Here is a 20566-nt window from a genome sequence, read left to right as displayed (position 1 = left end):
ACTGCCGAGAGCCGCGAGCACAGCACGTTCATGGGGTGTCTGATCCAGATTCTGCTTCCCATCCTGCTTGGAACCCCCGTGTTGCCCTCCTGCCCCTCCCCCCAGGAGCCCACCGTGCTGGTTCTGACGCCGGAACCAGCGGCTCTGTGACATCACAGCCCCAGGGCCAAGGGCACCCTGGGCAAGGGGAGCACGGCAGCACTGGCGGTGACTTGCCCTCAGTTCTTGCAGCTGACACGTGGTGCTGGCAGCATGAAAGTGCTCCTTGTCCTCGTCCTGCTGGCCCTGTGCTGGCCCACGCACGGCGCGTGGGAAACCTGCGGGTAAGTGACCCGAGGCTCTGGCAGGGAGCTTGGGCAACCCTTCTGGGGCTCACTGGAGGGGGCCCGCGTGTCCCCCGTGGCCACGCCACGGCTTGCCGAGCCCCGCCTGGGAGCCTCGGCTCCTTGCCGGCACTCAGGCTGCTGGCACAGCTCCTCTGTGGGGCTAAAGCAGGAACAGGGGCGGACGGACGCACGTCCCACGGGGTTCCTGCTGTCCCTGCAACACCTGGTGGGGAGGGAGATGGCCGACCTTCAGCCTGAGCAGCAGCAAGCCGTGGAGCAGGGCAGTAACGAGCTTCTGTTACAGAAGGACCTGCGGGCTCCGACCCATGGACTATTACTATGGGACGTCGCGCGTGGTGGGTGGCAGAGATGCCCAGCCGGGGGCTTGGCCCTGGATCGTCAGCATCCAGGTCCCTTCGAAAATAGGCATGGCGCACGTATGTGGAGGGTCCCTCATCAGCTCACAGTGGGTCCTCACGGCAGCCCACTGCTTCGTCAAGGCCAGGTAAGGAGGACCAGGGAACGGGCATAGCCCCACCACAGTAGAGTAGGTGCCCTGTCCGCAGCACCATGTGCTCCTCCCATCCCTGTTCCTTGCGGTCCACCCGGTGCCTGGGCACTCCTGAGCCCGGCTGAGAGACGGCTCAGGAGAAGGCTGGGCTCTTGCCACTGCTTCCTAGACGCCTCCAGCTCCGCAGCCCTTGTGCCTCAGGCGTGCGAGGGCAGTCGCAGCCTCCGTGCGCTGCTTTCCTCTCTCCCGCGGGAAGCAGAAGGCAGGGAACTGCTGGGCTGCTGCAGCACGTGGCCCCGCTCCCTCTGACCCCTCTCTCCATCCGCCTTCCAGCCACATCGCGACTTGGCGCGTGGTGGTTGGGGCCACCCGCTTGACTCAGCCGGGCCCCGAGACCCAAGTGCGCCACATCAAGCGGCTGCTGGTGCACGAACACTACAGCAACATCACGGAGGTCAACGACATCGCGCTGCTGGAGCTGGACCAGCCCGTGCAGTGCGGCTACTACGTCCAGCTCGCCTGTGTGCCCGACGCCTCGCTGAGACTGTCCCAGCTGGGCACCTGCTACGTCAGTGGTTGGGGTGCCACGACCGCGAGATGTGAGTTCCCCAAAAGCGCCGTGTCCTGAGCACAAGCTTGGCACGCTGGGCAGACGGGTTGGGCTTCCTGACCACGGAGGTGAAAGCCAGAGTCAGGCTGGGGGGGACGTACGCCTCTGGAGAGATGGGCCTGAGCCATTCCCCAAAGCCAGACGGAAGGGAAACCCCGGGACAGTGCCTTCAGGATGCAAAGCCAAGCCCTGGGGAAGGGGTTCGCCCAGACCGGGGAGGAGAAGTGGCAAGGAGCTGCTGGGTGCTAATTGCTTTCTGTGCTCACAGCTGGAGGATCAGCTGATGTCCTGCAGGAGGCCAAGGTCGGCCTCATCGACGCCAGGCTCTGTAACAGCAGCCAGTGGTACAGAGGGGCCGTCCACAGCCACAACCTGTGCGCTGGCTACGCGCAGGGCGGCATCGACACCTGCCAGGTAGGAGCGTGCCACAAGCCCAGCCCCAGCAGCAGCACCGGCAGCCCTGTCCCAGCCCACACGTACCCCGGCACGTGCTCTGCCCAGCAAGTCACCCTCCCACCGCGGGGTCCCCATGGCTCTGCGGCTCACCTCCCCTTCCCCAGCTGCAGGTCCTTGCCCAGTGCCCGCCTTGTCCCAGAGGCCCAGAAAGCCCAGCTGCTGCTCGGGGCAGTCCACGCCTCCAGATCCCAATCCTGGAACATCCCTCTTCCACACATCCCGAATCGCCGTGCAGAGAGGGGAGAGAGCCCTACCTTACAGACCCACCCCCCCCTCCCAGACAAGGTTCCGTAGGCTCCAGCGCCCGAGCAGAGCCTTTCTGGACACTGAATGCAGCGCTGGCAGGTGCTGTGGAGAGAAGACGGCCAACCCTAGTGCTGACGGTGGCCACCAACACCACCTCACTCCTCTCTCCTCCGCTGCAGGGTGACAGCGGTGGTCCTCTCGTCTGCAAAGACAGCAGTGCCGACTACTTCTGGCTCGTTGGCGTGACCAGCTGGGGGAAGGGCTGTGCGAGAGCCAGACGGCCCGGAGTCTACACCTCCACCCAGCACTTTTACGACTGGATCCTGGCACAGATGGGGCTGCGCCCGGCAGTAACGGCTGCTCCAACGCCACAGCCAGTCTTCAGCTCCACCCCCGTGCAGAGGCCGCAGCCAATTCCAACACAATCGGGCAGGTTTAGGCCCTGCCCGTTCCCACGCCAGAAGCTGCTGCAATTCTTTAACCTGCTGCAGGAGCTCCTGCAGTTCCTAAGGGGAAAAAAGGCTTGAGCAGCAGGATGAAGAGGATCCGCCGCGGGCTGCAGGGTACCACGACCACTTGGTTCTGGGCAATGCCTGCTGATCCAAAGGCAGCCTTGGTGGCAAAGCCCTGCTCTGTGCTGCCCTCTCTCCTCTGAGGGCACACAAATGCTGAAGGGGACTTTGTTCTTGAAATAAAGTTGCCACTTTTCACAGCAAACCACACTTCCGTCCAGTTCAGTCTCCTGGGCGAGGCAAGGACTGCCACGGCCGGCACCTGCAGGATGAGGCTGCAGGTGGGCACAAAGGGGAAGAGTCACTCCAAAGGGCTGAAAGCGCCTGGTCAGAGAGGACGGTGCTCAGAGCCACCATGGGATGGGGCAGACTGGCACGTGGAGGCTAGGACGAGGATGGGAAAAACGATGTGACATGCAGACATGGGGGTACGCACTAAGGCAGATGAGCTGATGATGAGGGCCGGGCGTACGGCTGAGCTCACGGAACAGACTGTGCGAAACTCCCGAGCACGACTAGAACCATAGAACCATGAATGGTTAGGGTTGGAAGGGACCTTAAAGATCATCTAGTTCCAAGCCCCCTGCCATGGGCAGGGAACCCTCCACTACACCAGGTTGCCCAAAGCCTCATCCAACCTGGCCTTGAACGCTTCCAGGGATGGGGCAGCCACAACTTCTCTGGGCAACCCGTTCCAGTGCCTCACCACCCTCAGAGGGAAAAATTTCTTTCTTATATCTAACCTAAATCTGCCCTCTTTCACTTTAAATCCATTGCCCCTTGTCCTATCACTACACGCCCTTGTAAAAAGTCCCTCTCCAGCTTTCCTGTAGGACCCCTTTAGGTACTGGAAAGCTGCTATAAGATCACCCCGGAGCCCTCTCTTCTCCAGGCTGAACAGCCCCAACTCTCTCAGCCTGTCTTCATAGCAGAGGTGCTCCAGCCCTCTGATCATCTTCGTGGCCTCCTCTGGACTCGTTCCAGTAGGTCCATGTCCTTCTTGTGTTGGGGACTCCAGAGCTGAACACAGTATTCCAGGTGGGGTCTCACAAGAGCTGAGTAGAGGGGCAGAATCACTTCCCTCAACCTGCTGGCCACGCTCCTTTTGATACAGCCCAGGACACGGTTGGCTTTCTGGGCTGCCAGCGCACATTGCCGGCTCCTGTTGAGCTTCTCATCCACCAGCACTCCCAAGTCCTTTTCCTCAGGGCTGCTCCCAATCCATTCTCCGCCCAGCCTGTACTTGTGCATGGGATTGCCCTGACCCACGTGCAGGACCTTGCACTTGGCCTTGTTGAACTTCATGAGGTTCTCACAGGCCCATCTCTCCAGCCTGTCCAGGTCCCTCTGGATGGCATCCCTTCCCTCCAGCATGTCCACAACACCACACGACTTGGTGTCACCTGCAAACTTGCTGAGGGTGCACTCAATCCCACTGTCCATGCCTCCAGCAAAGATGTTAAATAGCACTGGTCCCAGTACCGACCCCTGAGGAACACCACTTGGCACCGGCCTCCACGTGGACATTGAACCGTTGACCACAACCCTTTGAGTGCGACCATCCAGCCAATTCCTTATCCATCCATCAAAACCACGTCTTTCCAGTTTAGAGGTAAGGATGTCGTGTGAGACAGTATCAAATGCTTTGGATAAGTCCAGGGAGACAATGTCAGTTGCTCTTCCCCTATCCATCAATGCCGTAACCTCATCATAGAAGGTTATGATGAACTACTTAGGGATATGGCTTAATGGGGGATTAGGGACGGTTGGACTGGATGATCTCTAAGGTCTTTTCCAACCTAGAAATCTATGAAATCTATGAAATTATCTAAGTTACAGCCCCCCTGCTGTCGACGGGGACGCCTTCCACCAGGCCAGGTAGCACCAAGACCCATAAAGCCTGCCCTTGAACACTTCCAGAGATGGGGCATCCACAACTTCTCTGGGCAGCCTCTTCCACTGCCTCCGCGCCCTCCAAGAGAAGAATTTCTTCCTTCCAGCTAATCTCATCAAAATCTCCCCTCTTTCACTTTCAAGCCATTACCCCTTGTCCTATCACCACATGCCCTTGTCTAAAATCCCTCCCCAGCTTGCTCCTAGGCCCCCTTGAAGTACTGGAAGGTCTCCCCGGAGCCTTCTCTTCTCCAGGCTGAGCAGCCCCAACTTTCTCAGCCTGTCTCCGTAGCAGAGGTGCTCCATCCCCTGATCATACATGTGCGCTCCGTGTGTATGTGAACGCTGGGCGTTGCGCTCCGTGTTCCAGACGTGTGTTTTGGAGCAGGGCTGTGCCCGCACTCTGGGTGTGCATCGCACCTTCTCTTTGTACCCCACATGTGTCTCCACTGCGTGAGTGTGTGTGCACGTGCACCCCGTGTGTGAACGCCGTGTGCGCGTGCACAGCGTGTTTGTGCGTGTCCTCTGTGCACGCGTGTGTGCATGTGCATGTGCATGTGCGCGGCTCTGAGCACGCTCGATCCAGCCCCTGTTCCTCCCAGAGAATGTCTCCGTGCAGAAGAGCTGGAGCTGAACTGGGAGAACTGTCACTTCCAGGTTTCTCCCGTCTCAGTCCAACGGATGTGATGGCCGTTCCCACGGACAGGTACAAGAGGCTCAGTCTGTTTTCCAAAGAGCCGATCACCTTCCCGAACGTGCGCACGGCCTTGGCTGGCACGAATGGCAAACCAGAATAACGCAGGTGGAGCAGCACCGTCACCAGCACCCACTGCACGCAGAAAGCACCACTCGGTCCGTGTCTTCCTCTCCAGCTGATGGGGACTGCTGTTCAGGAGTGAAACGTACACACACACACGTCACTGCCGAGAGCCGCGAGCACAGCACGTTCATGGGGTGTCTGATCCAGATTCTGCTTCCCATCCTGCTTGGAACCCCCGTGTTGCCCTCCTGCCCCTCCCCCCAGGAGCCCACCGTGCTGGTTCTGACGCCGGAACCAGCGGCTCTGTGACATCACAGCCCCAGGGCCAAGGGCACCCTGGGCAAGGGGAGCACGGCAGCACTGGCGGTGACTTGCCCTCAGTTCTTGCAGCTGACACGTGGTGCTGGCAGCATGAAAGTGCTCCTTGTCCTCGTCCTGCTGGCCCTGTGCTGGCCCACGCACGGCGCGTGGGAAACCTGCGGGTAAGTGACCCGAGGCTCTGGCAGGGAGCTTGGGCAACCCTTCTGGGGCTCACTGGAGGGGGCCCGCGTGTCCCCCGTGGCCACGCCACGGCTTGCCGAGCCCCGCCTGGGAGCCTCGGCTCCTTGCCGGCACTCAGGCTGCTGGCACAGCTCCTCTGTGGGGCTAAAGCAGGAACAGGGGCGGACGGACGCACGTCCCACGGGGTTCCTGCTGTCCCTGCAACACCTGGTGGGGAGGGAGATGGCCGACCTTCAGCCTGAGCAGCAGCAAGCCGTGGAGCAGGGCAGTAACGAGCTTCTGTTACAGAAGGACCTGCGGGCTCCGACCCATGGACTATTACTATGGGACGTCGCGCGTGGTGGGTGGCAGAGATGCCCAGCCGGGGGCTTGGCCCTGGATCGTCAGCATCCAGGTCCCTTCGAAAATAGGCATGGCGCACGTATGTGGAGGGTCCCTCATCAGCTCACAGTGGGTCCTCACGGCAGCCCACTGCTTCGTCAAGGCCAGGTAAGGAGGACCAGGGAACGGGCATAGCCCCACCACAGTAGAGTAGGTGCCCTGTCCGCAGCACCATGTGCTCCTCTCATCCCTGTTCCTTGCGGTCCACCCGGTGCCTGGGCACTCCTGAGCCCGCCTGAGAGACGGCTCAGGAGAAGGCTGGGCTCTTGCCACTGCTTCCTAGATGCCTCCAGCTCCGCAGCCCTTGTGCCTCAGGCGTGCGAGGGCAGTCGCAGCCTCCGCGCGCTGCTTTCCTCTCTCCCGCGGGAAGCAGAAGGCAGGGAACTGCTGGGCTGCTGCAGCACGTGGCCCCGCTCCCTCTGACCCCTCTCTCCATCCGCCTTCCAGCCACATCACGACTTGGCGCGTGGTGGTCGGGGCCACCCGCTTGACTCAGCCGGGCCCCGAGACCCAAGTGCGCCACATCAGGCGGCTGCTGGTGCACGAAGACTACAGCAACATCACGGAGGTCAACGACATCGCGCTGCTGGAGCTGGACCAGCCCGTGCAGTGCGGCTACTACGTCCAGCTCGCCTGTGTGCCCGACGCCTCGCTGAGACTGTCCCAGCTGGGCACCTGCTACGTCAGTGGTTGGGGTGCCATGACCGCGAGATGTGAGTTCCCCAAAAGCGCCGTGTCCTGAGCACAAGCTTGGCACGCTGGGCAGACGGGTTGGGCTTCCTGACCATGGAGGTGAAAGCCAGAGTCAGGCTGGGGGGGACGTACGCCTCTGGAGAGATGGGCCTGAGCCATTCCCCAAAGCCAGACGGAAGGGAAACCCCGGGACAGTGCCTTCAGGATGCAAAGCCAAGCCCTGGGGAAGGGGTTCGCCCAGACCGGGGAGGAGAAGTGGCAAGGAGCTGCTGGGTGCTAATTGCTTTCTGTGCTCACAGCTGGAGGATCAGCTGATGTCCTGCAGGAGGCCAAGGTCGGCCTCATCGACGCCAGGCTCTGTAACAGCAGCCAGTGGTACAGAGGGGCCGTCCACAGCCACAACCTGTGCGCTGGCTACGCGCAGGGCGGCATCGACACCTGCCAGGTAGGAGCGTGCCACAAGCCCAGCCCCAGCAGCAGCACCGGCAGCCCTGTCCCAGCCCACACGTACCCCGGCACGTGCTCTGCCCAGCAAGTCACCCTCCCACCGCGGGGTCCCCATGGCTCTGCGGCTCACCTCCCCTTCCCCAGCTGCAGGTCCTTGCCCAGTGCCCCCCTTGTCCCAGAGGCCCAGAAAGCCCAGCTGCTGCTCGGGGCAGTCCACGCCTCCAGATCCCAATCCTGGAACATCCCTCTTCCACACATCCCGAATCGCCGTGCAGAGAGGGGAGAGAGCCCTACCTTACAGACCCACCCCCCCCTCCCAGACAAGGTTCCGTAGGCTCCAGCGCCCGAGCAGAGCCTTTCTGGACACTGAATGCAGCGCTGGCAGGTGCTGTGGAGAGAAGACGGCCAACCCTAGTGCTGACGGTGGCCACCAACACCACCTCACTCCTCTCTCCTCCGCTGCAGGGTGACAGCGGTGGTCCTCTCGTCTGCAAAGACAGCAGTGCCGACTACTTCTGGCTCGTTGGCGTGACCAGCTGGGGGAAGGGCTGTGCGAGAGCCAGACGGCCCGGAGTCTACACCTCCACCCAGCACTTTTACGACTGGATCCTGGCACAGATGGGGCTGCGCCCGGCAGTAACGGCTGCTCCAACGCCACAGCCAGTCTTCAGCTCCACCCCCGTGCAGAGGCCGCAGCCAATTCCAACACAATCGGGCAGGTTTAGGCCCTGCCGTTCCCACGCCAGAAGCTGCTGCAATTCTTTAACCTGCTGCAGGAGCTCCTGCAGTTCCTAAGGGGAAAAAAGGCTTGAGCAGCAGGATGAAGAGGATCCGCCGCGGGCTGCAGGGTACCACGACCACTTGGTTCTGGGCAATGCCTGCTGATCCAAAGGCAGCCTTGGTGGCAAAGCCTGCTCTGTGCTGCCCTCTCTCCTCTGAGGGCACACAAATGCTGAAGGGACTTTGTTCTTGAAATAAAGTTGCCACTTTTCACAGCAAACCACACTTCCGTCCAGTTCAGTCTCCTGGGCGAGGCAAGGACTGCCACGGCCGGCACCTGCAGGATGAGGCTGCAGGTGGGCACAAAGGGGAAGAGTCACTCCAAAGGGCTGAAAGCGCCTGGTCAGAGAGGACGGTGCTCAGAGCCACCATGGGATGGGGCAGACTGGCACGTGGAGGCTAGGACGAGGATGGGAAAAACGATGTGACATGCAGACATGGGGGTACGCACTAAGGCAGATGAGCTGATGATGAGGGCCGGGCGTGCCGCTGAGCTCACGGAACAGACTCTGGGAAACTCCCGAGCACGACTAGAACCATAGGACCATGAATGGTTAGGGTTGGAAGGGACCTTAAAGATCATCTAGTTCCAACCCCCCTGCCATGGGCAGGGAAACCCTCCACTACACCAGGTTGCCCAAAGCCTCATCCAGCCTGGCCTTGAACACTTCCAGGGATGGGGCAGCCACAACTTCTCTGGGCAACCCGTTCCAGTGCCTCACCACCCTCAGAGGGAAAAATTTCTTTCTTATATCTAACCTAAATCTGCCCTCTTTCACTTTAAATCCATTGCCCCTTGTCCTATCACTACACGCCCTTGTAAAAAGTCCCTCTCCAGCTTTCCTGTAGGACCCCTTTAGGTACTGGAAAGCTGCTATAAGATCACCCCGGAGCCCTCTCTTCTCCAGGCTGAACAGCCCCAACTCTCTCAGCCTGTCTTCATAGCAGAGGTGCTCCAGCCCTCTGATCATCTTCGTGGCCTCCTCTGGACTCGTTCCAGTAGGTCCATGTCCTTCTTGTGTTGGGGACTCCAGAGCTGAACACAGTATTCCAGGTGGGGTCTCACAAGAGCTGAGTAGAGGGGCAGAATCACTTCCCTCAACCTGCTGGCCACGCTCCTTTTGATACAGCCCAGGACACGGTTGGCTTTCTGGGCTGCCAGCGCACATTGCCGGCTCCTGTTGAGCTTCTCATCCACCAGCACTCCCAAGTCCTTTTCCTCAGGGCTGCTCCCAATCCATTCTCCGCCCAGCCTGTACTTGTGCATGGGATTGCCCTGACCCACGTGCAGGACCTTGCACTTGGCCTTGTTGAACTTCATGAGGTTCTCACAGGCCCATCTCTCCAGCCTGTCCAGGTCCCTCTGGATGGCATCCCTTCCCTCCAGCATGTCCACAACACCACACGACTTGGTGTCACCTGCAAACTTGCTGAGGGTGCACTCAATCCCACTGTCCATGCCTCCAGCAAAGATGTTAAATAGCACTGGTCCCAGTACCGACCCCTGAGGAACACCACTTGGCACCGGCCTCCACGTGGACATTGAACCGTTGACCACAACCCTTTGAGTGCGACCATCCAGCCAATTCCTTATCCATCCATCAAAACCACGTCTTTCCAGTTTAGAGGTAAGGATGTCGTGTGAGACAGTATCAAATGCTTTGGATAAGTCCAGGGAGACAATGTCAGTTGCTCTTCCCCTATCCATCAATGCCGTAACCTCATCATAGAAGGTTATGATGAACTACTTAGGGATATGGCTTAATGGGGGATTAGGGACGGTTGGACTGGATGATCTCTAAGGTCTTTTCCAACCTAGAAATCTATGAAATCTATGAAATTATCTAAGTTACAGCCCCCCTGCTGTCGACGGGGACGCCTTCCACCAGGCCAGGTAGCACCAAGACCCATAAAGCCTGCCCTTGAACACTTCCAGAGATGGGGCATCCACAACTTCTCTGGGCAGCCTCTTCCACTGCCTCCGCGCCCTCCAAGAGAAGAATTTCTTCCTTCCAGCTAATCTCATCAAAATCTCCCCTCTTTCACTTTCAAGCCATTACCCCTTGTCCTATCACCACATGCCCTTGTCTAAAATCCCTCCCCAGCTTGCTCCTAGGCCCCCTTGAAGTACTGGAAGGTCTCCCCGGAGCCTTCTCTTCTCCAGGCTGAGCAGCCCCAACTTTCTCAGCCTGTCTCCGTAGCAGAGGTGCTCCATCCCCTGATCATACATGTGCGCTCCGTGTGTATGTGAACGCTGGGCGTTGCGCTCCGTGTTCCAGACGTGTGTTTTGGAGCAGGGCTGTGCCCGCACTCTGGGTGTGCATCGCACCTTCTCTTTGTACCCCACATGTGTCTCCACTGCGTGAGTGTGTGTGCACGTGCACCCCGTGTGTGAACGCCGTGTGCGCGTGCACAGCGTGTTTGTGCGTGTCCTCTGTGCACGCGTGTGTGCATGTGCATGTGCATGTGCGCGGCTCTGAGCACGCTCGATCCAGCCCCTGTTCCTCCCAGAGAATGTCTCCGTGCAGAAGAGCTGGAGCTGAACTGGGAGAACTGTCACTTCCAGGTTTCTCCCGTCTCAGTCCAACGGATGTGATGGCCGTTCCCATGTACAGGTACAAGAGGCTCAGTCTGTTTTCCAAAGAGCCGATCACCTTCCCGAACGTGCGCACGGCCTTGGCTGGCACGAATGGCAAACCAGAATAACGCAGGTGGAGCAGCACCGTCACCAGCACCCACTGCACGCAGAAAGCACCACTCGGTCCGTGTCTTCCTCTCCAGCTGATGGGGACTGCTGTTCAGGAGTGAAACGTACACACACACACGTCACTGCCGAGAGCCGCGAGCACAGCACGTTCATGGGGTGTCTGATCCAGATTCTGCTTCCCATCCTGCTTGGAACCCCCGTGTTGCCCTCCTGCCCCTCCCCCCAGGAGCCCACCGTGCTGGTTCTGACGCCGGAACCAGCGGCTCTGTGACATCACAGCCCCAGGGCCAAGGGCACCCTGGGCAAGGGGAGCACGGCAGCACTGGCGGTGACTTGCCCTCAGTTCTTGCAGCTGACACGTGGTGCTGGCAGCATGAAAGTGCTCCTTGTCCTCGTCCTGCTGGCCCTGTGCTGGCCCACGCACGGCGCGTGGGAAACCTGCGGGTAAGTGACCCGAGGCTCTGGCAGGGAGCTTGGGCAACCCTTCTGGGGCTCACTGGAGGGGGCCCGCGTGTCCCCCGTGGCCACGCCACGGCTTGCCGAGCCCCGCCTGGGAGCCTCGGCTCCTTGCCGGCACTCAGGCTGCTGGCACAGCTCCTCTGTGGGGCTAAAGCAGGAACAGGGGCGGACGGACGCACGTCCCACGGGGTTCCTGCTGTCCCTGCAACACCTGGTGGGGAGGGAGATGGCCGACCTTCAGCCTGAGCAGCAGCAAGCCGTGGAGCAGGGCAGTAACGAGCTTCTGTTACAGAAGGACCTGCGGGCTCCGACCCATGGACTATTACTATGGGACGTCGCGCGTGGTGGGTGGCAGAGATGCCCAGCCGGGGGCTTGGCCCTGGATCGTCAGCATCCAGGTCCCTTCGAAAATAGGCATGGCGCACGTATGTGGAGGGTCCCTCATCAGCTCACAGTGGGTCCTCACGGCAGCCCACTGCTTCGTCAAGGCCAGGTAAGGAGGACCAGGGAACGGGCATAGCCCCACCACAGTAGAGTAGGTGCCCTGTCCGCAGCACCATGTGCTCCTCTCATCCCTGTTCCTTGCGGTCCACCCGGTGCCTGGGCACTCCTGAGCCCGCCTGAGAGACGGCTCAGGAGAAGGCTGGGCTCTTGCCACTGCTTCCTAGATGCCTCCAGCTCCGCAGCCCTTGTGCCTCAGGCGTGCGAGGGCAGTCGCAGCCTCCGCGCGCTGCTTTCCTCTCTCCCGCGGGAAGCAGAAGGCAGGGAACTGCTGGGCTGCTGCAGCACGTGGCCCCGCTCCCTCTGACCCCTCTCTCCATCCGCCTTCCAGCCACATCGCGACTTGGCGCGTGGTGGTTGGGGCCACCCGCTTGACTCAGCCGGGCCCCGAGACCCAAGTGCGCCACATCAGGCGGCTGCTGGTGCACGAACACTACAGCAACATCACGGAGGTCAACGACATCGCGCTGCTGGAGCTGGACCAGCCCGTGCAGTGCGGCTACTACGTCCAGCTCGCCTGTGTGCCCGACGCCTCGCTGAGACTGTCCCAGCTGGGCACCTGCTACGTCAGTGGTTGGGGTGCCATGACCGCGAGATGTGAGTTCCCCAAAAGCGCCGTGTCCTGAGCACAAGCTTGGCACGCTGGGCAGACGGGTTGGGCTTCCTGACCATGGAGGTGAAAGCCAGAGTCAGGCTGGGGGGGACGTACGCCTCTGGAGAGATGGGCCTGAGCCATTCCCCAAAGCCAGACGGAAGGGAAACCCCGGGACAGTGCCTTCAGGATGCAAAGCCAAGCCCTGGGGAAGGGGTTCGCCCAGACCGGGGAGGAGAAGTGGCAAGGAGCTGCTGGGTGCTAATTGCTTTCTGTGCTCACAGCTGGAGGATCAGCTGATGTCCTGCAGGAGGCCAAGGTCGGCCTCATCGACGCCAGGCTCTGTAACAGCAGCCAGTGGTACAGAGGGGCCGTCCACAGCCACAACCTGTGCGCTGGCTACGCGCAGGGCGGCATCGACACCTGCCAGGTAGGAGCGTGCCACAAGCCCAGCCCCAGCAGCAGCACCGGCAGCCCTGTCCCAGCCCACACGTACCCCGGCACGTGCTCTGCCCAGCAAGTCACCCTCCCACCGCGGGGTCCCCATGGCTCTGCGGCTCACCTCCCCTTCCCCAGCTGCAGGTCCTTGCCCAGTGCCCGCCTTGTCCCAGAGGCCCAGAAAGCCCAGCTGCTGCTCGGGGCAGTCCACGGCTCCAGATCCCAATCCTGGAACATCCCTCTTCCACACATCCCGAATCGCTGTGCAGAGAGGGGAGAGAGCCCTACCTTACAGACCCACCCCCCCCCTCCCAGACAAGGTTCCGTAGGCTCCAGCGCCCGAGCAGAGCCTTTCTGGACACTGAATGCAGCGCTGGCAGGTGCTGTGGAGAGAAGACGGCCAACCCTAGTGCTGACGGTGGCCACCAACACCACCTCACTCCTCTCTCCTTCGCTGCAGGGTGACAGCGGTGGTCCTCTCGTCTGCAAAGACAGCAGTGCCGACTACTTCTGGCTCGTTGGCGTGACCAGCTGGGGGAAGGGCTGTGCGAGAGCCAGACGGCCCGGAGTCTACACCTCCACCCAGCACTTTTACGACTGGATCCTGGCACAGATGGGGCTGCGCCCGGCAGTAACGGCTGCTCCAACGCCACAGCCAGTCTTCAGCTCCACCCCCGTGCAGAGGCCGCAGCCAATTCCAACACAATCGGGCAGGTTTAGGCCCTGCCCGTTCCCACGCCAGAAGCTGCTGCAATTCTTTAACCTGCTGCAGGAGCTCCTGCAGTTCCTAAGGGGAAAAAAAGGCTTGAGCAGCAGGATGAAGAGGATCCGCCGCGGGCTGCAGGGTACCACGACCACTTGGTTCTGGGCAATGCCTGCTGATCCAAAGGCAGCCTTGGTGGCAAAGCCCTGCTCTGTGCTGCCCTCTCTCCTCTGAGGGCACACAAATGCTGAAGGGGACTTTGTTCTTGAAATAAAGTTGCCACTTTTCACAGCAAACCACACTTCCGTCCAGTTCAGTCTCCTGGGCGAGGCAAGGACTGCCACGGCCGGCACCTGCAGGATGAGGCTGCAGGTGGGCACAAAGGGGAAGAGTCACTCCAAAGGGCTGAAAGCGCCTGGTCAGAGAGGACGGTGCTCAGAGCCACCATGGGATGGGGCAGACTGGCACGTGGAGGCTAGGACGAGGATGGGAAAAACGATGTGACATGCGGACATGGGGGTACGCACTAAGGCAGATGAGCTGATGATGAGGGCCGGGCGTACGGCTGAGCTCACGGAACAGACTGTGCGAAACTCCCGAGCACGACTAGAACCATAGGACCATGAATGGTTAGGGTTGGAAGGGACCTTAAAGATCATCTAGTTCCAACCCCCCTGCCATGGGCAGGGAAACCCTCCACTACACCAGGTTGCCCAAAGCCTCATCCAGCCTGGCCTTGAACACTTCCAGGGATGGGGCAGCCACAACTTCTCTGGGCAACCCGTTCCAGTGCCTCACCACCCTCAGAGGGAAAAATTTCTTTCTTATATCTAACCTAAATCTGCCCTCTTTCACTTTAAATCCATTGCCCCTTGTCCTATCACTACACGCCCTTGTAAAAAGTCCCTCTCCAGCTTTCCTGTAGGACCCCTTTAGGTACTGGAAAGCTGCTATAAGATCACCCCGGAGCCCTCTCTTCTCCAGGCTGAGCAGCCCCAACTCTCTCAGCCTGTCTCCATAGCAGAGGTGCTCCATCCCCTGATCATCTTCGTGGCCTCCTCTGGACTCGTTCCAGTAGGTCCATGTCCTTCTTGTGTTGGGGACTCCAGAGCTGAACACAGTATTCCAGGTGGGGTCTCACAAGAGCTGAGTAGAGGGGCAGAATCACTTCCCTCAACCTGCTGGCCACGCTCCTTTTGATACAGCCCAGGACACGGTTGGCTTTCTGGGCTGCCAGCGCACATTGCCGGCTCCTGTTGAGCTTCTCATCCACCAGCACTCCCAAGTCCTTTTCCTCAGGGCTGCTCCCAATCCATTCTCCGCCCAGCCTGTACTTGTGCATGGGATTGCCCTGACCCACGTGCAGGACCTTGCACTTGGCCTTGTTGAACTTCATGAGGTTCTCACAGGCCCATCTCTCCAGCCTGTCCAGGTCCCTCTGGATGGCATCCCTTCCCTCCAGCATGTCCACAACACCACACGACTTGGTGTCACCTGCAAACTTGCTGAGGGTGCACTCAATCCCACTGTCCATGCCTCCAGCAAAGATGTTAAATAGCACTGGTCCCAGTACCGACCCCTGAGGAACACCACTTGGCACCGGCCTCCACATGGACATTGAACCGTTGACCACAACCCTTTGAGTGCGACCATCCAGCCAATTCCTTATCCATCCATCAAAACCACGTCTTTCCAGTTTAGAGGTAAGGATGTCGTGTGAGACAGTATCAAATGCTTTGGATAAGTCCAGGGAGACAATGTCAGTTGCTCTTCCCCTATCCATCAATGCCGTAACCTCATCATAGAAGGTTATGATGAACTACTTAGGGATATGGCTTAATGGGGGATTAGGGACGGTTGGACTGGATGATCTCTAAGGTCTTTTCCAACCTAGAAATCTATGAAATCTATGAAATTATCTAAGTTACAGCCCCCCTGCTGTCGACGGGGACGCCTTCCACCAGGCCAGGTAGCACCAAGACCCATAAAGCCTGCCCTTGAACACTTCCAGAGATGGGGCATCCACAACTTCTCTGGGCAGCCTCTTCCACTGCCTCCGCGCCCTCCAAGAGAAGAATTTCTTCCTTCCAGCTAATCTCATCAAAATCTCCCCTCTTTCACTTTCAAGCCATTACCCCTTGTCCTATCACCACATGCCCTTGTCTAAAATCCCTCCCCAGCTTGCTCCTAGGCCCCCTTGAAGTACTGGAAGGTCTCCCCGGAGCCTTCTCTTCTCCAGGCTGAGCAGCCCCAACTTTCTCAGCCTGTCTCCGTAGCAGAGGTGCTCCATCCCCTGATCATACATGTGCGCTCCGTGTGTATGTGAACGCTGGGCGTTGCGCTCCGTGTTCCAGACGTGTGTTTTGGAGCAGGGCTGTGCCCGCACTCTGGGTGTGCATCGCACCTTCTCTTTGTACCCCACATGTGTCTCCACTGCGTGAGTGTGTGTGCACGTGCACCCCGTGTGTGAACGCCGTGTGCGCGTGCACAGCGTGTTTGTGCGTGTCCTCTGTGCACGCGTGTGTGCATGTGCATGTGCATGTGCGCGGCTCTGAGCACGCTCGATCCAGCCCCTGTTCCTCCCAGAGAATGTCTCCGTGCAGAAGAGCTGGAGCTGAACTGGGAGAACTGTCACTTCCAGGTTTCTCCCGTCTCAGTCCAACGGATGTGATGGCCGTTCCCACGGACAGGTACAAGAGGCTCAGTCTGTTTTCCAAAGAGCCGATCACCTTCCCGAACGTGCGCACGGCCTTGGCTGGCACGAATGGCAAACCAGAATAACGCAGGTGGAGCAGCACCGTCACCAGCACCCACTGCACGCAGAAAGCACCACTCGGTCCGTGTCTTCCTCTCCAGCTGATGGGGACTGATGTTCAGGAGTGAAACGTACACACACACACGTCACTGCCGAGAGCCGCGAGCACAGCACGTTCATGGGGTGTCTGATCCGGATTCTGCTTCCCATCCTGCTTGGAACCCCCGTGTTGCCCTCCTGCCCCTCCCCCCAGGAGCCCACCGTGCTGGTTCTGACGCCGGAACCAGCGGCTCTGTGACATCACAGCCCCAGGGCCAAGGGCACCCTGGGCAAGGGGAGCACGGCAGCACTGGCGGTGACTTGCCCTCAGTTCTTGCAGCTGACACGTGGTGCTGGCAGCATGAAAGTGCTCCTTGTCCTCGTCCTGCTGGCCCTGTGCTGGCCCACGCACGGCGCGTGGGAAACCTGCGGGTAAGTGACCCGAGGCTCTGGCAGGGAGCTTGGGCAACCCTTCTGGGGCTCACTGGAGGGGGCCCGCGTGTCCCCCGTGGCCACGCCACGGCTTGCCGAGCCCCGCCTGGGAGCCTCGGCTCCTTGCCGGCACTCAGGCTGCTGGCACAGCTCCTCTGTGGGGCTAAAGCAGGAACAGGGGCGGACGGACGCACGTCCCACGGGGTTCCTGCTGTCCCTGCAACACCTGGTGGGGAGGGAGATGGCCGACCTTCAGCCTGAGCAGCAGCAAGCCGTGGAGCAGGGCAGTAACGAGCTTCTGTTACAGAAGGACCTGCGGGCTCCGACCCATGGACTATTACTATGGGACGTCGCGCGTGGTGGGTGGCAGAGATGCCCAGCCGGGGGCTTGGCCCTGGATCGTCAGCATCCAGGTCCCTTCGAAAATAGGCATGGCGCACGTATGTGGAGGGTCCCTCATCAGCTCACAGTGGGTCCTCACGGCAGCCCACTGCTTCGTCAAGGCCAGGTAAGGAGGACCAGGGAACGGGCATAGCCCCACCACAGTAGAGTAGGTGCCCTGTCCGCAGCACCATGTGCTCCTCTCATCCCTGTTCCTTGCGGTCCACCCGGTGCCTGGGCACTCCTGAGCCCGCCTGAGAGACGGCTCAGGAGAAGGCTGGGCTCTTGCCACTGCTTCCTAGATGCCTCCAGCTCCGCAGCCCTTGTGCCTCAGGCGTGCGAGGGCAGTCGCAGCCTCCGTGCGCTGCTTTCCTCTCTCCCGCGGGAAGCAGAAGGCAGGGAACTGCTGGGCTGCTGCAGCACGTGGCCCCGCTCCCTCTGACCCCTCTCTCCATCCGCCTTCCAGCCACATCGCGACTTGGCGCGTGGTGGTTGGGGCCACCCGCTTGACTCAGCCGGGCCCCGAGACCCAAGTGCGCCACATCAAGCGGCTGCTGGTGCACGAACACTACAGCAACATCACGGAGGTCAACGACATCGCGCTGCTGGAGCTGGACCAGCCCGTGCAGTGCGGCTACTACGTCCAGCTCGCCTGTGTGCCCGACGCCTCGCTGAGACTGTCCCAGCTGGGCACCTGCTACGTCAGTGGTTGGGGTGCCACGACCGCGAGATGTGAGTTCCCCAAAAGCGCCATGTCCTGAGCACCAGCTTGGCACGCTGGGCAGACGGGTTGGGCTTCCTGACCATGGAGGTGAAAGCCAGAGTCAGGCTGGGGGGGACGTACGCCTCTGGAGAGATGGGCCTGAGCCATTCCCCAAAGCCAGACGGAAGGGAAACCCCGGGACAGTGCCTTCAGGATGCAAAGCCAAGCCCTGGGGAAGGGGTTCGCCCAGACCGGGGAGGAGAAGTGGCAAGGAGCTGCTGGGTGCTAATTGCTTTCTGTGCTCACAGCTGGAGGATCACCTGATGTCCTGCAGGAGGCCAAGGTCGGCCTCATCGACGCCAGGCTCTGTAACAGCAGCCAGTGGTACAGAGGGGCCGTCCACAGCCACAACCTGTGCGCTGGCTACGCGCAGGGCGGCATCGACACCTGCCAGGTAGGAGCGTGCCACAAGCCCAGCCCCAGCAGCAGCACCGGCAGCCCTGTCCCAGCCCACACGTACCCCGGCACGTGCTCTGCCCAGCAAGTCACCCTCCCACCGCGGGGTCCCCATGGCTCTGCGGCTCACCTCCCCTTCCCCAGCTGCAGGTCCTTGCCCAGTGCCCCCCTTGTCCCAGAGGCCCAGAAAGCCCAGCTGCTGCTCGGGGCAGTCCACGGCTCCAGATCCCAAGCCTGGAACATCCCTCTTCCACACATCCCGGATCGCCCTGCAGAGAGGGGAGAGAGCCCTACCTTACAGACCCACCACCCCCTCCCAGACAAGGTTCCGTAGGCTCCAGCGCCCGAGCAGAGCCTTTCTGGACACTGAACGCAGCGCTGGCAGGTGCTGTGGAGAGAAGACGGCCAACCCTAGTGCTGACGGTGGCCACCAACACCACCTCACTCCTCTCTCCTCCGCTGCAGGGTGACAGCGGTGGTCCTCTCGTCTGCAAAGACAGCAGTGCCGACTACTTCTGGCTCGTTGGCGTGACCAGCTGGGGGAAGGGCTGTGCGAGAGCCAGACGGCCCGGAGTCTACACCTCCACCCAGCACTTTTACGACTGGATCCTGGCACAGATGGGGCTGCGCCCGGCAGTAACGGCTGCTCCAACGCCACAGCCAGTCTTCAGCTCCACCCCCGTGCAGAGGCCGCAGCCAATTCCAACACAATCGGGCGGGTTTAGGCCCTGTCCGTTCCCACGCCAGAAGCTGCTGCAATTCTTTAACCTGCTGCAGGAGCTCCTGCAGTTCCTAAGGGGAAAAAAGGCTTGAGCAGCAGGATGAAGAGGATCCACCGCGGGCTGCAGGGTACCACGACCACTTGGTTCTGGGCAATGCCTGCTGATCCAAAGGCAGCCTTGGTGGCAAAGCCCTGCTCTGTGCTGCCCTCTCTCCTCTCAGGGCACACAAATGCTGAAGGGGACTTTGTTCTTGAAATAAAGTTGCCACTTTTCACAGCAAACCACCCTTCCGTCCAGTTCAGTCTCCTGGGCGAGGCAGGGACTGCCACGGCCGGCACCTGCAGGATGAGGCTGCAGGTGGGCACAAAGGGGAAGAGTCACTCCAAAGGGCTGAAAGCGCCTGGTCAGAGAGGACGGTGCTCAGAGCCACCATGGGATGGGGCAGACTGGCACGTGGAGGCTAGGACGAGGATGGGAAAAACGATGTGACATGCGGACATGGGGGTACGCACTAAGGCAGATGAGCTGATGATGAGGGCCGGGCGTACGGCTGAGCTCACGGAACAGACTGTGCGAAACTCCCGAGCACGACTAGAACCATAGAACCATGAATGGTTAGGGTTGGAAGGGACCTTAAAGATCATCTAGTTCCAAGCCCCCTGCCATGGGCAGGGAAACCCTCCACTACACCAGGTTGCCCAAAGCCTCATCCAACCTGGCCTTGAACGCTTCCAGGGATGGGGCAGCCACAACTTCTCTGGGCAACCCGTTCCAGTGCCTCACCACCCTCTGAGGGAAAAATTTCTTTCTTATATCTAACCGAAATCTGCCCTCTTTCAGTTTAAATCCATTGCCCCTTGTCCTATCACTACACGCCCTTGTAAAAAGTCCCTCTCCAGCTTTCCTGTAGGACCCCTTTAGGTACTGGAAAGCTGCTATAAGATCACCCCGGAGCCCTCTCTTCTCCAGGCTGAACAGCCCCAACTCTCTCAGCCTGTCTTCATAGCAGAGGTGCTCCAGCCCTCTGATCATCTTCGTGGCCTCCTCTGGACTCGTTCCAGTAGGTCCATGTCCTTCTTGTGTTGGGGACTCCAGAGCTGAACACAGTATTCCAGGTGGGGTCTCACAAGAGCTGAGTAGAGGGGCAGAATCACTTCCCTCAACCTGCTGGCCACGCTCCTTTTGATACAGCCCAGGACACGGTTGGCTTTCTGGGCTGCCAGCGCACATTGCCGGCTCCTGTTGAGCTTCTCATCCACCAGCACTCCCAAGTCCTTTTCCTCAGGGCTGCTCCCAATCCATTCTCCGCCCAGCCTGTACTTGTGCATGGGATTGCCCTGACCCACGTGCAGGACCTTGCACTTGGCCTTGTTGAACTTCATGAGGTTCTCACAGGCCCATCTCTCCAGCCTGTCCAGGTCCCTCTGGATGGCATCCCTTCCTTCCAGCATGTCCACAACACCACACGACTTGGTGTCACCTGCAAACTTGCTGAGGGTGCACTCAATCCCACTGTCCATGCCTCCAGCAAAGATGTTAAATAGCACTGGTCCCAGTACCGA

The 20566-nt window shown here is 60.2% G+C and overlaps 4 protein-coding genes across 4 annotated transcripts; all 4 read left to right on the top strand.

Annotated features, from left to right (window-relative positions):
* Positions 1-252: 252 nt before the first annotated feature.
* LOC147525818 (acrosin-like) lies at positions 253-2676 on the top strand. Its single transcript, XM_086630960.1, has 5 exons — positions 253-323; positions 634-831; positions 1171-1436; positions 1716-1861; positions 2329-2676. Exons 1-5 carry the CDS (start codon positions 253-255, stop codon positions 2674-2676), a joined length of 1029 nt encoding a protein of 342 aa, XP_086487086.1.
* Positions 2677-5725: 3049 nt separating this feature from the next.
* LOC147525817 (acrosin-like) lies at positions 5726-8148 on the top strand. Its single transcript, XM_086630966.1, has 6 exons — positions 5726-5796; positions 6107-6304; positions 6644-6909; positions 7189-7334; positions 7802-8017; positions 8062-8148. The coding sequence occupies exons 1-6, from the start codon at positions 5726-5728 to the stop codon at positions 8146-8148; spliced, it is 984 nt and encodes a 327-aa protein (XP_086487092.1).
* Positions 8149-11196: 3048 nt separating this feature from the next.
* Positions 11197-13750, top strand: LOC147525816 (acrosin-like). The gene is made up of 5 exons (XM_086630962.1): positions 11197-11267; positions 11578-11775; positions 12115-12380; positions 12660-12805; positions 13274-13750. Exons 1-5 carry the CDS (start codon positions 11197-11199, stop codon positions 13748-13750), a joined length of 1158 nt encoding a protein of 385 aa, XP_086487088.1.
* A 2921-nt stretch (positions 13751-16671) lies between these two features.
* LOC147525815 (acrosin-like) lies at positions 16672-19095 on the top strand. Its single transcript, XM_086630964.1, has 5 exons — positions 16672-16742; positions 17053-17250; positions 17590-17855; positions 18135-18280; positions 18748-19095. The coding sequence occupies exons 1-5, from the start codon at positions 16672-16674 to the stop codon at positions 19093-19095; spliced, it is 1029 nt and encodes a 342-aa protein (XP_086487090.1).
* The last annotated feature ends 1471 nt before the right edge of the window (positions 19096-20566 follow it).

Source organism: Tauraco erythrolophus, unplaced genomic scaffold (assembly GCF_009769465.1).
Source record: "Tauraco erythrolophus isolate bTauEry1 unplaced genomic scaffold, bTauEry1.pri scaffold_62_arrow_ctg1, whole genome shotgun sequence".
Classification (NCBI taxonomy): domain Eukaryota; kingdom Metazoa; phylum Chordata; class Aves; order Musophagiformes; family Musophagidae; genus Tauraco; species Tauraco erythrolophus.
The sequence above is the reverse complement of the archived record's forward strand: the minus strand, read 5'-3'. Positions and strand labels throughout refer to the sequence as shown.

Coding starts and splice junctions, on each gene's coding strand:
- LOC147525817 (XM_086630966.1), top strand. CDS start 5,726: ATGAAAGTGCTCCTTGTCCTCGTCCTGCTGGCCCTGTGCTGGCCCACG. Junction 6,305..6,643: donor CACTGCTTCGTCAAGGCCAG/GTAAGGAGGACC, acceptor TCCGCCTTCCAG/CCACATCACGACTTGGCGCG. Junction 6,910..7,188: donor GGGTGCCATGACCGCGAGAT/GTGAGTTCCCCA, acceptor CTGTGCTCACAG/CTGGAGGATCAGCTGATGTC.
- LOC147525818 (XM_086630960.1), top strand. CDS start 253: ATGAAAGTGCTCCTTGTCCTCGTCCTGCTGGCCCTGTGCTGGCCCACG. Junction 1,437..1,715: donor GGGTGCCACGACCGCGAGAT/GTGAGTTCCCCA, acceptor CTGTGCTCACAG/CTGGAGGATCAGCTGATGTC. Junction 1,862..2,328: donor GCGGCATCGACACCTGCCAG/GTAGGAGCGTGC, acceptor CCTCCGCTGCAG/GGTGACAGCGGTGGTCCTCT.
- LOC147525815 (XM_086630964.1), top strand. CDS start 16,672: ATGAAAGTGCTCCTTGTCCTCGTCCTGCTGGCCCTGTGCTGGCCCACG. Junction 16,743..17,052: donor GGCGCGTGGGAAACCTGCGG/GTAAGTGACCCG, acceptor CTGTTACAGAAG/GACCTGCGGGCTCCGACCCA. Junction 18,281..18,747: donor GCGGCATCGACACCTGCCAG/GTAGGAGCGTGC, acceptor CCTCCGCTGCAG/GGTGACAGCGGTGGTCCTCT.
- LOC147525816 (XM_086630962.1), top strand. CDS start 11,197: ATGAAAGTGCTCCTTGTCCTCGTCCTGCTGGCCCTGTGCTGGCCCACG. Junction 11,268..11,577: donor GGCGCGTGGGAAACCTGCGG/GTAAGTGACCCG, acceptor CTGTTACAGAAG/GACCTGCGGGCTCCGACCCA. Junction 11,776..12,114: donor CACTGCTTCGTCAAGGCCAG/GTAAGGAGGACC, acceptor TCCGCCTTCCAG/CCACATCGCGACTTGGCGCG.